The sequence below is a fragment of the Ascaphus truei genome, chromosome 8, assembly GCF_040206685.1.
Source record: "Ascaphus truei isolate aAscTru1 chromosome 8, aAscTru1.hap1, whole genome shotgun sequence".
Lineage (NCBI taxonomy): Eukaryota > Metazoa > Chordata > Amphibia > Anura > Ascaphidae > Ascaphus > Ascaphus truei.
The window spans coordinates 55,504,368-55,520,925 of record NC_134490.1 but is presented as its reverse complement, the minus strand read 5'-3'; the positions used below and the strand labels follow the sequence as shown (position 1 = coordinate 55,520,925).

The following is a 16,558-nucleotide window of genomic DNA, read 5'->3' as shown; positions in this document are numbered from 1 at the left end:
GGCATGACTGTGATCTGCTCTGTGAAGAATTAGAAAGGGAGAAAAAAAATAATGCTGAGCTACAGAAGACTGTGCTCGCAATTTACTTTGCGGCCAAGACCGAATTGGAGGATCTCAAGACTGAGCTAGATACTGCAAAGGCTACTATTTCCGCCATGGATGTAAAGCAGAGCCAATCTGATAAAATGGTGGCTACGCTAAAGCGGAAGTATGAGGAGGCACTGAAGCAGGTGACAGTCTTCCAGCAAGAGGTTCACACTCGCGCATAGAGTTGAATGCCTCACAACAGGAGGTCAACAGTGTCCGGATAGAAGTGGACGTATCTCAGAAAGAGGTTCAGACACTCCGCAGAGCACTGGATGCCTCACATCATGTGACCAACAGCTGCCGCACAGACCTGTACGTTTCCAGAAAGGAACTACACAGTCTCACTGAGGAGCTGGACATTGCTAAAGAAACTATTGGTAATCTTGATACAGATCTCAAAGTCTCTCAGAAGGAGCTTCAGACCCTCAACCTAGAGAAGGAAGTCTCACGCCAGGAGACTGTCATTCTCAAAGCAGATGTGTGTAAATGGAAGGAGGACTGCAAAGAGGCCCTGAAGAATACAGAGACTGAAAAAGGAGAAAATTCAAGATTAAAAAGAGAAAACTTAAAACTGAAAGAAGAGAATTTTCAGTTGACAGAAGAAATCAAGGAAAAGTTTGACGCAGTGCACCGACTGCAGAACCAACTGCAAGGTCTGCGTACACACCTCCAGTATGCTGAGGAGAAGCAGCAAACGCTACAGGAAGAAAAACTGCAGGCTGCTAAAGAGGTACAAGCGCTGCAGGAACGTCTGAATACCCAGTACGTCCCCACAGAGCAGTATGAAGAGCTAAAGGCCACGCTGCATGTCTTCAGAGCATCGTTGGAAGCGGAGCTTCGATACCAGGTGACTCTGTATGAGAGGGAGTGTGAGAAGGCTCAGAAACTGGAGCAAGAGCTGGAGAGACAGAGAGACTGTTCCATTCCCTTGAGTCAGTACACCAAGGAGAAAACAGATGCAGCGGCAACCTTGACGACAAAAATTACAGAGCTCCAGAATATGAAGGAGACTCTTATACAGACTCAGAGAAGAGACTTGCAAGGCGCACTAAAACAGGTTGAGACTCTGCAGACCAGTAACTTACAGATTCCTCCAATACGGAAAAAGGTATTGGCTCTGCCCAAGCACCAGTATCCCACAGTAACTAATGCCCGTAAGGACACGGGTACAGTGAGAGTTGGGGACTCCACACAACTTAAAAACAAAATTATGAAGTTGGAGCCACCTAAGAAAGCACTAGCCAAACCTACAGCTGCCCAACAGGCAACAAACAGAGGTAGGAGTGCAGAATCAAAGCCAGAAGGATCCTTAGCTGAAGAAGCTGAACTGGCGACTCCGTGGTGTGGAGAAGCTGCAGAAAGACCGCTTCAAGAGCAGAAAACTCTAAGGGCTAGTCCTAACTGCTCTACAACTGTTGCTATACACTTCGTCTACAAAAAGAGGAGTGCCCGACGCAACAGAAATCTCATGACCGCGCACGCGATAAAAAGACTTTACGTGGATAAAGTCCTCCTCGAGCGACTGAGGAGTGCTGATCTCAAGCACCTTCGGGAGGAGACAAAAATAAACTGGAGAAAGGGCTCCAATCCCAGCGGGACAGAGGGTTCTCTTCCTCCATCCACTCTCATTCAAGTCACAGAAAGATCTCGAATGAGAGTGGAAGGATGGGCTTTGGCCGTGGTAAGCCCGAGCTTCCCACAAACAGGGGAGGTATGTAACAGGGGACTTATCCCTGTTCAGTAATGTGCCTTTAATCTAGCAGTGTGGTGGTTAACTGCTGGTAGTTAATTACTAAACACCACCTGCCTGATTTAGATTGCTTATAAAAGCCTGTCTTGTGAGACAGGAAGTGGGACTCCTTAGCTCTGACTGAGAGCTGGACTTTGGAGAGACAGAGCAGGGTTCTTGAGTCTCACAGGAGAGACTGCCCAAGAGAACACACATCTCTGGAGCTGACCGGTCTTGAGCTCTGCCCAGCTTAGCTGATTGCAAGACACCAAATAAGACTTCTAAACCGGGATGCTGATATTTTCTGTGCACGCATGGGTGCGGTTCCAGGAGAACAGAGAAGCTTACGCAACCACAGCTAACAGATAAGACTTTCATTCTTAAAAGACTGCTTATATCTGCTTATTGCATGCTATGTGTGTTTGGGGCTGGGAGAAATGCTTAACTGACGGAGATGTGAATTAGGTGCATAGGATTTCACTAGAAATACTCCCAAGTGGATAGAAGCTTTGTTCCCCCCCCCCACCTGTGTTTGGATAAATTTCCTGATGAGATGGAAAAGTCACAATAAAGCTTATTATAATTTCACCTTATAAAGCCTCCCATTGTGTACCTCTGTGAACGTCCGTCTACATTATTCTTCTTGTATCGTTCATGTTGTCTGTCTGGCTACCCCATCGGAATATCGACTAGTACACTTAGTAATATGTTACAGAATCATTGTAGATAAGAGTAGCTTTTTTATAGTGTTTAAGGTCGTCACTCTCTGTGTTAAGTTTTTATTTTTATTTTAATCTGTTGTTGTTCTTTAAGATATTTATGTACAGTATTCTATATCATGTTATTCTTATCTTTCAATATCAGTGGATCTTATGCTTGTGTTCCACAAAGATAGTTATCCGTTCACAATATCTAAGTAGGGTCATACACTGATATGCAAAGACATATGACTTTGTGTCCTCCATTGGCTGTCCGGATTCTAAGGGGGCGTGTTTTGCGTGCACTGATACGGTGTTTGGAGTGTTCCCTGCAGTTCAATTACTGCATTTCGGAACGCACGCCCAAGATTAGATTAGCTGTGGAGCCAATGGTGAACCCATCTGCCTATATTTAGGCCATCAGCTGTGAAGGGTGTTAGGATTCCGGACAAAACTAGTACGCCTAGCGAAACGCGTAGAGTACAGTTGGAGAAGGAGCAGCACTGAGAGGAAACCCTGTGCGGGTCAGCTGTTGTTTCCAGCGGCCGCTTTTGGAAGCAGCACCTGCCCGACACCTGTGCTACTTGGCGTGGACTCAATCGTGGAAGAAGGGCGGTGAGAACGTCATCGCTCCAGTTCATTGGCTCTTTTGCTTATTTTATTGCACATTTTTACACCCACACAGCATCTCACCCAGGAGGCCATCTGCCATATACTACACCTGTGCCTGCACACCTGTATATAGAGTGTGATATGCCCAATATACTCACACTTATGTAAGTATAACCATTGGTGATTATAGCACCATCAATTATTGTTTTAAGCATTATTGCACTATATACTGTTTATTTTTTTGCATATTGTGTATCCTGCTCCCTCATCCTGCCTGTCCACAAGGATTTTCTCAAACCTACTTGATGTGGAATGGAGCGCACTGATTCAGCACACTGTGCAGTGTGTATTACGTTACGGTGTATATGTATGTAGATATATACAAGTTAACACATGAAAGCCTTTGTTGATCAAAAAAAAGGAAGGATACACTAAAACACAAATGAACACATTAAAGCCTTGATAGAGGAAAGCAGTAAATAGAAAATGCCAGAAAGACAAGTTTAGTCTTGTGACTGATTTAAGAGGATGTTTAATCTGTATTAAATGTTCAACATGTATAGAGTGTATAACATGTAATGTGTGTCAGTGTCACATCACACATACAGTGTATAACATATAATGCGTGTCAGTGTCACATCACACATACAGTGAATAACATGTAATGCGTGTCAGTGTCACATCACACATACAGTGTATAACATGTAATGCGTGTCAGTGTCACATCACACATACAGTGTATAACATGTAATGCTTGTCAGTGTCACATCACACGTACAGTGTATAACATGTAATGCGTGTCAGTGTCACATCACACATAGAGTGTATAACATGTAATGCTTGTCAGTGTCACATCACACATACAGTGTATAACATGTAATGCTTGTCAGTGTCACATCACACATACAGTGTATAACATGTAATGCGTGTCAGTGTCACATCACACGTACAGTGTATAACATGTAATGGGTGTCAGTATCACATCACACGTACGGTATGAAGGAAAGGAATAGAAGTGATCTGCGATCATGGAGAAATGAGAAACAGAGGGTGGGAGAATTGCTGAGATCAGACCCAGCTTTGTTGACCTTTATTGTGGGTAAGAATTTAGACTGTAAGCCCTTTGTTTTAGTACTACGTTACTCATGAGTTCAGTATTCAGTATTATTCACGTCTCTTTATACTGATGGCACACATTTCTCTCATGTCTTAAATACTGTGGTATCTAATAAATGTCATGTAATAATGTAATAATGTTGGGGCTTTTGATTAACTTTCCAGACTATTTTCCTATAAATTGCACGTGCCTTAATGTGCATTAAAGTTATTGAATGCGCTAAAAGTGTTTAATATGGAATTATTTTGCTATAAATCCCATGTTGTGTAACACTGTGGCATTGTTTGGTAATATTGCGGTACCTGGCGTGGTTCTGGGTCTATGTAATGATGTATACACAGCCCGGAAGCCAGTAAGATGGACAGAGATGTCACTTCTGAAATTGATGCCCATGATGTTAGAGGAGGAGTAGAACGTGTAGTTTCCAGGGTTGCAAATCTTCCCAAGCTGGGGAGAGTACCCAGGACGCCCGTCATATATTATCACCCAGTCATAAGAACAGTCGGGGTGAGTCTCCAGGCTGTTCATGGAAAAAAAGAGAATTCGGATGAGAATATAAATAGAATGCATGGACAGGTCCATAACACAGAGAGAACTTAGATCCTGTGACACACAGACAGTGCTCATAACACACAGAGGGGACTCAGAGCCTGGGGCGGGTGTGTCAAGGCTTCAACAAGCATCTCCTTTCTCAAGCCCATTTGGATATATAAAGGGAGGACTTTCTCCAAAATACATATACTTACTCTAGAGTCAAGATTCTGAGCTCCACATAATGACCCACTGTGGTCCAGATGTCCCAGGTACAGTTGGCATTATCTGGGTAATTGTTTGGATAGAAGGGGCTGTCTATTACCCCTGAACGTTGGGTCAAGAAACCCCCACATGTGTAACTGGGTTCTGGAATGACATCAGTACATATGAAAAAAATATTATGCTGCTTGTGAAATAAATATGTGCATTTTGCCAATTCTACTTTTATCTTCTCTTCTTCTGATCTGCTACTTGATTGCTTATGATACACGAGTTAATAATTCATTTAATGTAGAATGAACCTATTCACATACAGTATTAGTAAGGTTCCATTTTATAATGTATTCATCCTACGCTAAATAGAGTCCGAAAACATAGGTAAGGTGTCAAAATCTGCTATAAAATCCCAGCATGAGTATTAGCTGAGCTCTATTAATCTCTTGTCTGCACGATCGTACAAAACTGTCGTAAAAAGCAGCATCTCATTTATGAAACAAACATAATCACATTTACACTATGAGATGTTATTGTGAAAGGATTTATTTTGCTGTTTCTTTGTTCATTTTTTAAAATTTCTTGGTGTTATTTTTATTTTTGCACCCGACACATGTTTTTTACCTGTCATCAAAAGTGTTGTTCACTGTTTTTCTGCACACGACCTTCACACACCTCCTATCATAGCCAATACAGTTCGAACACAAACACATTTCTGCACACGTTACTATATCTATTACAAGATGCAGATTCCACCCTCCTATCAGACACTAGCATGCATCACAGATGTACGGCTCTATCCAAGACTATCAAATGAATGCCACGCCCCTGTAGGAGGTCGAATACATCTTTTACAGTATCATGTTCTTGTTATGTGAGTATACTCGTGGCATAGCCTGCATCTTACTATATAGTAAATCCAGCTGGAGAATTACTCCTGTGTTTGTGTGTCTTCAATAAGAATATTTTCCTTAACAATTGTATGCTACATTTTCTACTTTGTGTGTGTTAAAGTTGTGTAGCTGGAAGACATTAATAAATACAGTAACCCTCAGTTTCACATTGCTAGTTTTTGTGAGGGTCTGAGATAGGATTGTGTCTCCTGGGATGTGTGACTTTGAAAAGAAGCATTATATGTATTTTCTTCTCCGGTTTTAATAAGTTCTGTAAAAAGCAAAGATTCATATTAATTATATTATGTAAATGAAAATATATAAATGTTTGGAACAAGAATTTATCACAATTCCAAGCAAACGGTGACCGCTTATATTTTCCCTTTAACCAGACACAGCACAGAACCAGATAGTTAATTGCACGCAGGAGGCTTATAACATGGTTATTAACTAAAGTCTCCTGGCTGCAAAACGGGAATAAAACCAGCACAATAGAATTGCAGCAGGTTGAAACAAAAGCACAGAGCGGTAAAAAGACTGAGCCACCTGTGCTGAAGCAGGGAAATCCTAAAAACTTCACCTGTTGGTAGCCACAGGTCAAATGTCATTGTTTGGAATGAGCAACTGCTTGATTGTTAGGGCCTCTGTGGTGGGTGTTATGGGAGCCATTTATCTGAACCGTATATTGCAAAAATGGGGCAAAAACAGCATTATATTTTGTAGAGGGAGAAAGGGGGTGGCCCCCATTTGGCCATCCCCTGACCTCACCAAGGAGACAAGGGGTTAACTGGGCTGCAGTCCAGAAATGTGGTTTAACCCTTGTTATAGCATGAAAATGTATATTCCCCTGTCCCCATGCTTTATTGTTATATCTTGTTATATCAGTGTCTGCATCACCCACAGGCTGGGATCCATCCGGGAGGGCAAGGGTTAATAGTTCTTTAGTGATTATAGCCCTTTGTGTAATTTTCCCGCCTTTTCAGGCACCATTTTGCAGAGTCCCATAGGCCGCCATTAGAGCTCAATGCATTTCAATGGCGGATCTTGCTGTTTTGGACCTGTTTCCCTCGAAGACCAGCAGGTGGCGTCCGAGAGGAGGAGCGGCGGTTTCCCATTGTAAGTCAATGGGCTCATTGACTTCAATGGAGATTCCTCGACGGCGCTTTCCAGGAACGAGTTGGTTGCCGTCCAAACCGCAAAACCGCAAAGCGGATACTTTTTCTGAAAAAGAGCTTTGATCACTGTTAGTCAAGTTCAACTTTAAGTGGCGTGGGAATCTACAGTTCTAGGGCACCCAGAAATAAAATTCTTTTTGCCCTAGTTCCTAGACCTCGCCCCACTCGACCACCAGCGGGTCCCCGAATCCTGGACCCCCGAGAAGGGTCGTGCCGAGAAAGCGGGTCGCGCCATAGGTTCCAATGGCGGCAGCAGAAACAGCTCAGGAATTTGACTAAGTCCGAAAAGCTTCAAACCATGAATCCTTACCTCCGGTTCCAGAGGGTCCTGAGGGCCAGGGTTTGGGGTACCTGTAGGCACTGCTCCGGCATGGCTGCAGAACCATCCTTGACCCTCTCGGACCAACCCGACGGAGTATGGACCCCCTTGAAGGTTCGGGAATTCTCCCATAGACTCCAATGGCGGCCAATTTCCTTTGACCGGCTATGGCGGAGAAACCCCATAGACTTCAACGGCGGCGATGCCCCGTTGAAAGTCTATGGCGGCGGATTCCCATAGCCGCCAATGGCGACGGTTTGCCATTGAAAGTCTATGGCGGCGGAGCCCGTTGTTTTCAATGGGGATTTAGTGAAAAACCGTGATTTAATTTACAGCGGAGATTTTTGTATTAAAATAGGAAACGGTTTAAGTGGTATTTGTGTAACTCCGGTTCCGAAGGTCGTAGCGGGCTGAAACTTGGACCATATGGTGTCCCAGTTCCGGCATTGAGATATGGGTAGTTTGGACCCGCTGGACTCAACAGAACCGGATATTCTAATATGTTTGTATTTTACCTTTAATACTGTGTCCCAAGGCAGGGACAAAAACCAGAGGAAATTCCTTTGCACAAAGAGAAGCAGATGGTCAGAGAGGCGACCCAATGTCTAGGGCCTAAGTGCTGTTCAAAGGATTTTGCCACCCTCACTGTTTACCTGAGGGCGGAGACGACTCAAACCAGAGCAGTCTGTGAGTGTCATATTTTACACCTTCCAACAAAGGGTATCCTGCCAGCAATTCCATTTGGTAGACTGGCTGGCATTCCTGATGTAAAATGTGGGGCTACAGAAATAAGACCCCAGGGTCCTAGTGCGCATGAGCTAACTAGCAGGAGGGCATGGATTAAAATGTGTTCCCACGTTAAAGATTGGATACAGCTAATTGTTATCCAATAGCCTGTACTTAATGTTAAGGATAGGGTTACAAAAGATATATAAACTGTGGTAACCCCTATATCCATTGTCTTCTGATACCATCTTGATTGTACCTGATTGTTGGAGAATTGCTATTCGATACTTCTGATCCCCCATTCCCAAGTAAGTGTTACTTCTTGCCTGTTACTTTACTATATTGCTGTGTTCACCTATTTAAGGAATAAATATACTTTATTATATTTAAGCCTCGTTCAGTTCAACCCAGTTATTTTGTGTATTATTATAGCCTGTCACAAAGCTCCCGTCACACATTTATTTTAAAATAATCAAGATGAAAGCAAATGTGTCATTTGTCTTTGCTACAATTGATGCTGTTCTCAGGCACCAGCACAGCCCCCGTGCCAGCCCCCGTGCCAGGCTCTGATATAAAGCTCTTATTGTGAGCCTATGTTATCACTTCAAATATATACCACAGGATGGTAATCTCCCAATATCTTCATGGACTCAATTAAATGGGTAGATCACATACAGTATACACCGGGTCCCATTTTCAGTTTTACAGAGGGCAAAAAAATGTGGTTTGTTGATCCATGAGAAGCTTCACTAGCTAATACTAGTGATAGTAATTACGTATTTAAAGATCACTGCTGGATAAGTACAAGGTTTACACATTATTACCTGGTGTTGTGTTTGGGGTCGGAGGGTAGAAGCCTAGAAAAAAAACAAAGGTCCGTTATTACATTTCTATGAATTATATTCCCACGACCAAACATCCAGATTTATGGTAGAGTGTGGGTGCAGTATGCAGCAAGGCAGCAGAGAGGAGTATGGGTATTATACACATGGTTGTCTTTTAGTATGCAGTGTAATATTTTCACATCTGAGAAATCAATATGATCCTGAAAATACTATATTGAATAGCTGGAATTAACAGAGATATCCAAGGTATTAATAGTATTTTGTAACCTACCCTAACTGCTAATGAGATACATGTAAAGGCCCCGTCTTAAATGAGCTATATGACCCCTTTGCCTGGGCCCACAGTTGCTCTTGGAGTAGCTTTTTCCTGTCTTCGTCTCTGCTTTACTCACTCACAACTAGAGATGGTCGAATGCGTCAAAATTCGAGTAGCAAACGGTTTACTGTTTTTCTAGCATTTGATTTGCGGTGCGACTAGAGTCCCAAGCGCTATTTATATTCCCATAAAAGCACATTTTCCTGAATACATGGGAACAGTATATATGCTCCTAGATGGAAGGTGCTGAAATACCTGGATGTGTAGCGTCTCCAACTGTAATCAATCCCAATCATAAAGAAAATAGCAATATCAAACCTGTTAATATTTATATCTAGTGGGCGTGTGTGTGATGGCCAAACATTGCAAGTGCAGATCCCATGCACACAGTAACCCGTTTCTAACTTTAATAAAGGTATAAGTTTGAAATGGTTTTATCCTTGAAAAGTGGTGTTAGCTACTAACAGTATAAATTATATTAATAACGATGTTTCTATATATCCCTGGTTGAATGGTAGAAGCATATAAAAAACAAAAGTCTGTTACTATAATCTGAAAATGCGTGTAAATGTTCATTTACAGGAGTTAAAATGCGCTGTTTGTGCTGCACAATATCTAATAGGATTGTAATACCTGTGGGAACGTTGACGTTTGGTGTTCATGTGATGTGTGGGATCTGCTATATACCCCTTGTGACAGTGGTCATCAGTGAGTATTCATAATATTCTCAAAGAGCTGTTTTACTTATGGGGGGGACATGAGATACCTATTATATATCTGATCTGTTTAACCAGACCTTTAACTCATGCTATATACTTCAGTATTGTTAGAATTAAAGCCCCTGTACCACAGTACTTCGCACGAAAATGCTGATTTACAAACAAATTGTCTTTACCTTCCTCTTTGTCACCTTTAGCACACTTGGCTTTATAAAAAGTAAAACAGTGACATTGCTCGTCCTCAGGATTTTTTAAAACCTACTTTATGTGGAATGAAGCGCACTGATTCAGCACGCTGTGCAGTGTGTATTCCCTCTGTACCTCTTCCCCCTTTTTATTTCTGTTTGTGCCCCAATAAACGCTTCAGAAAATAAGAAGTCTCCCCTGATAAGGAATATGGGATTGAGTTAAGCTGCCTGTTTTAACTCACTAGCCACAGTGAGCCTGGGACAGAACAGCGGTATTCCCCAGTGTTACATTGTACCTGGCGTGGGTCTGGGTCTTTGTAATGATGTATACACAGCCAGAAAGCCAGTACGATGGACAGAGATGTCACTTCTGAAATTGATGCCCATGATGTTAGAGGAGGAGTAGAACGTGTAGTTTCCAGGGTTGCAAATCTTCCCAAGCTGGGGAGAGTACCCAGGACGCCCGTCATATATTATCACCCAGTCATAAGAACAGTTGGGGTGAGTCTCCAGGCTGTTCATGGGGAAAAAAAGAGAATTCAGATGAGAATATAAACAGAATGCATGGACAGGTCCACAACACAGAGAGAACTTAGATCCTGTGACACACAGAAAGTGCTCATAACACACAGAGGGGACTCAGAGCCTGGGGCGGGTGTGTCAAGGCTTCAACAAGCATCTCCTTTCTCCAGCCCATTCGGATATACAGAATAAAGGGAGGCCTTTCTCCAAAATACATATACTTACTCTAGAGTCAAGATTCTGAGCTCCACATAATGACCCACTGTGGTCCGGATGTCCCAGGTACAGTTGGCATTATCTGGGTAATTGTTTGGATAGAAGGGGCTGTATATTACCCCTGAAGGTTGGGACAGGAAACCCCCACATGTGTAACTGGGTTCTGGAATGACATCAGTACATATGAAAAAAATATTTTGCTGCCTGTGAAATAAATATGTGCATTTTGCCAGTTCTACTTTTATCTTCTCTTCTTCTGATCCTCTACTTGATTGCTTATTACACGTGAGTTAATAATTCATTTAATGTAGAATTCACCTATTCACATATTAGTAAGGTTCCATTTTATAATGTAATCATCCTATTCTATGTAGAGTCTGAAAACATAGGTAAGGTGTCAAAATCTGCTATAAAATCCCAGCATGAGTATTACCCGAGCTCTATTAATCTCTTGTCTGCACGACCGTACAAAACTGTCGTAAAAAGCAGCATTTCATTTATGAAACAAACAAAATCACATTTACACAATGAGATGTTATTGTATACTATATTTTCTACTTTGTGTGTGTTACAGTTGTGTAGCTGGAAGACATTAATTAATACAGTAACCCTCAGTGTCACATTGCTAGTTTTTTGAGGGTATGAGATAGGATTTTGTCTCCTGGGATGTGTGACTGTGAAAAGAAGCATTATATGTATTTTCTTCTCCGGTTTTAATAAGTTCTGTGAAAAGCAAAGATTCATATTAATTATATTATGTAAATGAAAATATATAAATGTTTGGAACAAGAATTTATCACAATTCCAAGCAAATGGTGACCGCTTATATTTTCCCTTTAACCAGACACAGCACAAAACCAGATAGTTATGTGCACACGGGAGGCTTATAACGTGGTTATTAACCAAAGTCTCCTGGCTGCAATACGGGAGTAAACCAGCACAATAGAATTGCAGCAGATTGAAACAAAAGCACAGAGCTGTAAAAAGACTGTGCCACTTATTGAGCCACCTGTGCTGAAGCAGGGATATCCTAAAAACCTGACCTGTTTGTGGCCCCAGGTCAAATATCACTGTTGAGAATGAGTAACTGCTCGATTGTTAGGGCCTTTGTGGTGGGTGTTATGGGAGCCATTTATCTGAATCTTATATTGCAAAAATGGAGCAGAAACAGCATTACATTCATTTTAAAATAATCAAGATGAAAGCAAATGTGTCATTTGTCTTTGCTACAATTGATGCTGTTCTCAGGCATTAGCACAGCCCCCGTGCCAGCCCCCGTGCCAGCCCCCGTGCCAGGCTCTGATATAAAGCTCTTATTGTGAGCCTATGTTATCACTTCAAAATGATATCACAGGATGGTAATCTCCCAATATCTTCATGGACTCAATTAAAAGGGTAGATCCCATACAGTATACACCGGGTCCCATTTTCACCTTTACCGAGGGCAAAAAAATTGTGGTTTGGTGGAAGATTCACTAGCCAATACTAGTAATGGTAATTACAGCTGAACCTCATTATAACGCGGTCCTCGGGGGCCACCCGATCCGACTGTGTTATAGCCGGGGCTGTGCTCATTTTAAAAAAAAATGTCCGCCGCTCGCCCAAACGGAGGGAGGAGGCAGGAGTGAGGCGCCGGCAGCGCCAGCACTTCCCCCAGCAGCCCAAGCAGCCCCAGCACTTCCCCCAGCACTTCCCCAAGCAGCCCCAGCACTTCCCCCAGCAGCCCCAGCACTTCCCCCAGCAGCCTGATCCCCACCACGATCCCCCAGCAGCCCCAGCACTTCCCCCAGCAGCCCCAGCACTTCCCCCAGCAGTCCGATCCCCACCACGATCCCCCAGTAGCCCCAGAACTTCCCCCAGCAGCCCGATCCCCACTACGACCCCCCAGTAGCCCCAGAACTTCCCCCAGCAGCCTCAGCACTTTCCCCAGCAGCCCCAGAACTTCCCCCAGCAGCCCAATCCCCACTACGATCCCCCAGCAGCCCCTGCACTTCCCCATGAAGCCCCAGCAGCCTGATCCCCACCACGATCCCCCCAGCAGCCCCAGCCCTTCCCCCAGCAGCCCGATCCTCACCACAATCCTCCCAGCAGCCCCAGCACTTCCCCCAGCAGCCCGATCCCCACCACAATCCCCCAGCAGCCCCACCACAATTCCCAGGCAAATTGGGTAGAAGGAGAAGGCAGGAGTGATGCATCGGCAGCCCCACCATGATCCCCAGCACCACCAGAGGTAAGGGGTGTGTATGTGTAAAGATTGGCAAAAAAAATATACGGGGTCCACGCTCACACCGCGTTATAAGCAGATCCGCGTTATAGCGGATCACGCTATAACAGGGTTGAACTGTACGTATTTAAAGATCACCTCTGGACTATTACAAGGTTTACACATTAGTAGTATTGTATTTCACGTTGTTAGTTCATTCACTCACTAGTATTGTATTTCACATTATTACCTGGTGTTGTGTTTGGGGTCGGAGGGTAGAAGCCTGAAAAAAACAAAGGTCTGTTATTATATTTATATGAATTATATTCCCATCGACCAAACATCCATATTTAAATGATTGTCTTTTAGTATGCAGTGTAGTATTTTCACTTCTGAGAAAGAAATGTGATCTTGAAAATACTATATAGCATAGCTGGAATTAACAGAGATATCCAAGGTATTAATAGTATTTTGTAACCTACCCTAACTGCTAATGAGATACATGTAAATTTCCTGTCTTAAATGAGCTGTATGACCCCTTTGCCTGGGCCCACAGTTGCTCTTGGAGTAGCTTTCTCCTGTCTTTGTCTCTGCTTTACTCACTTACTCACAACTAGAGATCGTCGAATGCGTCAAAATTCGAGTAGCAAACGGTTTACTGTTTTTCTAGCATTTGATTTGCGGTGCGACTAGAGTCCCAAGCACTATTTATACCCCATAAAAGCACATTTTCCTGAAAGCATAGGAACAGTATATATGCTCCTAGTGGGCGGGTGCTGAAATACCTGGATGTGTAGCGTCTCCAATTGTAATCCACCAGAAAGAAAATATCAATATCAAACCTGTTAATATTTATATCTAGTGGGCGTGTGTGTGATGGCCAAACATCTACAAGCACAACATTGCAAATGCAGATCCCATGCACACCGTAACCCGTTTCTAACTTTAATAAAGGTATACATTGAAATGGTTTTATCCTTGAAATGTAACGTTATCTACTAACAGTATAAATTATATTAATAATGATGTTTCTTTATATCCCTTAGAAATTCAAGGTTACACATTATTACCTTCTGTTGTTGCTGTGGTCGGATGGTAGTAATCTATAAAAAAAACAAAAACTCTGTTACAATAACCTAAAAATGCATGTAAATGTGCATTTACAGGAGTTAAAATGCCAACCGGAATGGTTTGACCAATAATCTAGATTTATGGATCAAAAATATAATTTTTGAATTAGATTTGAGGATATCGTGTTAACTCACGGAGCATAATGTTCATTTCTGTTTTCAGTAACATCAGGCTACATGAGACCCGATTTGCCAGAACTTTGCGGGTATTGCCCTAAGTGTTATGTAGAAATAACCTACAGAGGCAATAGGAAGGTTTTATGGTTCTGTACGTGTTTATGCAAGGGGTGAGGAGCTTTAGGAACTGAAATGCCTTGTCCAGACATGAGTTTTGAGAAGGGCCTTGGTGGATGTTAAAGGGAAGGGCATTCCAGATTATAGGCGTGAGAAGGATTTAGATACAAATTTGGTAATATTTGTGCTATTAATGCTGAATATTGTACTTTGATATGTCTACATTGTATGTCATTCACATCTTTTCTAGTTCTAAAGACTCGGCTACCAGTGGGGTCACTTACAACATATGTTGTGATACTAATGTGTAAAGCAATATCTGAGGAATACTGTAAATGATAGCAGCGCTTTCTGTGATACCACTGGTGACTGTGGTCATCAGTGAGTATTCATAATATTCCCAAAGAGCTATTTTACCTATGGGGGGGAAATGAGATACCTATTATATATCTGATCTGTTTTACCAGACCTTTAATTCATCCTGTATTGTTAGAATTAAAGCACCGTTCCTACAGTACTTTGCACGAAAATGCTGATTTACAAACAAATTGGCTTTACCTTCCTCTTTGTAGTCTTAAGCACACTTTGCTTTGTCCTCTTAGGATTTTCTCAATTCTGATTTAGGAGTGTTTCTGGTCTAATTCACACCCACTGCCATTGAGGCACTCTATGGGTTACATATTCTTGAGGTTCCACTGGGTTGGTCTTTATGTATCATATGCTTGTATAGTCGTTATTTCTCACTGCAACACAGTGTGTCACCCAGAGTAACACAGTAGATAATCTGTTTTTATATGTATTCATTTATTTTATAAATAAAATGTATTAAATATTGTAGGTATTTTTAATGGTTCTATTATATTTACTATTATGAGATTTTGTGTATGATTATTTCTTCCATATATGACATTGTAATGTATCCTGATATAAAACAATCAGAGTTTTATGGTAGGGAAGTCCAAATATTCAATCTACCAGATATATGGTATTGCTCTCTACTACTGTGTCACTTTCCTTCTTCTTGATTGTTGCAGTGATGAATTATGTGCCAAAGCAGCACAAGCTTGGTGACAAAACATTAATTGCTATATGGATTTAATATATGTTTTATGTGATCATTATCTAAGTTCAAATAACTAATATCCTGTAAACTTATGTGTAACAGGGGACTTATCCCTGTTCAGTAATGTGCCTTTAATCTAGCAGTGTGGTGGTTAACTGCTGGTAGTTAATTACTAAACACCACCCGCCTGATTTAGATTGCTTACAAAAGCCTGTCTTGTGAGACAGGAAGTGGGACTCCTTAGCTCTGACTGAGAGCTGAACTTTGGAGAGACAGAGCAGGGTTTTGAGTCTCACAGGAGAGACTGCCCAAGAGAATACACATCTCTGGAGCTGACCGGTCTTGAGCTCTGCCCAGCATAGCTGATTGCAAGACACCAAATAAGACTTCTAAACCTGGATGCTGATATTTTCTGTGCACGCATGGGTGCGGTTCCAGGAGAACAGAGAAGCTTACTCAACCACAGCTAACAGATAAGACTTTCATTCTTAAAAGACTGCTTATATATGCTTATTGCATGCTATGTGTGTTTGGGGCTGGGAGAAATGCTTAACTGATGGAGATGTGAATTAAGTGCATAGGATTTCACTAGAAATACTCCCAAGTGGATAGAAGCTTTGTCCCCCCCCCCCCCCCTGTGTTTGGATAAATTTCCTGATGAGAAGGAAAAGGCACAATAAAGCCTATTATAATTTCACCTTATAAAGCCTCCCATTGTGTACCTCTGTGAACGTCCGTCTACATTATGCTTCTTGTATCGTTCATGTTGTCTGTCTGGCTACCCCATCGGAATATCGACTAGTACACTTAGTAATATGTTACAGAATCATTGTAGATAAGAGTAGCTTTTTTATAGTGTTTTAGGTCGTCACTCTCTGTGTTAAGTTTTTATTTTTTTTTAATCTGTTGTTGTTCTTTAAGATATTTATGTATTCTATATCATGTTATTCTTATCTTTCAATATCAGTGGATCTTATGTTTGTGTTCCACAAAGATAGTTATCCGTTCACAATATCTAA

At 42.0% G+C, this 16,558-nt stretch overlaps 1 protein-coding gene across 5 annotated transcripts in view; it reads right to left on the bottom strand.

The window, feature by feature from the left end:
* The window catches only part of LOC142501763 (cubilin-like), a 99,980-nt gene that overhangs the window by 47,531 nt on the left and 35,891 nt on the right, over positions 1–16,558 (bottom strand). For 4 of the 5 annotated variants that reach the window (XM_075612115.1, XM_075612117.1, XM_075612116.1 and 1 more), the window contains exons 14-20: positions 14,183–14,215; positions 13,363–13,395; positions 10,919–11,072; positions 10,468–10,685; positions 8,928–8,960; positions 4,990–5,143; positions 4,546–4,763 (exon numbers count right to left, since the gene is read on the bottom strand). In XM_075612115.1, the coding sequence (XP_075468230.1) occupies positions 4,546–4,763; positions 4,990–5,143; positions 8,928–8,960; positions 10,468–10,685; positions 10,919–11,072; positions 13,363–13,395; positions 14,183–14,215 (843 nt within the window). The remainder of the gene's footprint in view (positions 1–4,545; positions 4,764–4,989; positions 5,144–8,927; positions 8,961–10,467; positions 10,686–10,918; positions 11,073–13,362; positions 13,396–14,182; positions 14,216–16,558) is intronic. The other variant, XM_075612118.1, reaches the window with a different exon arrangement.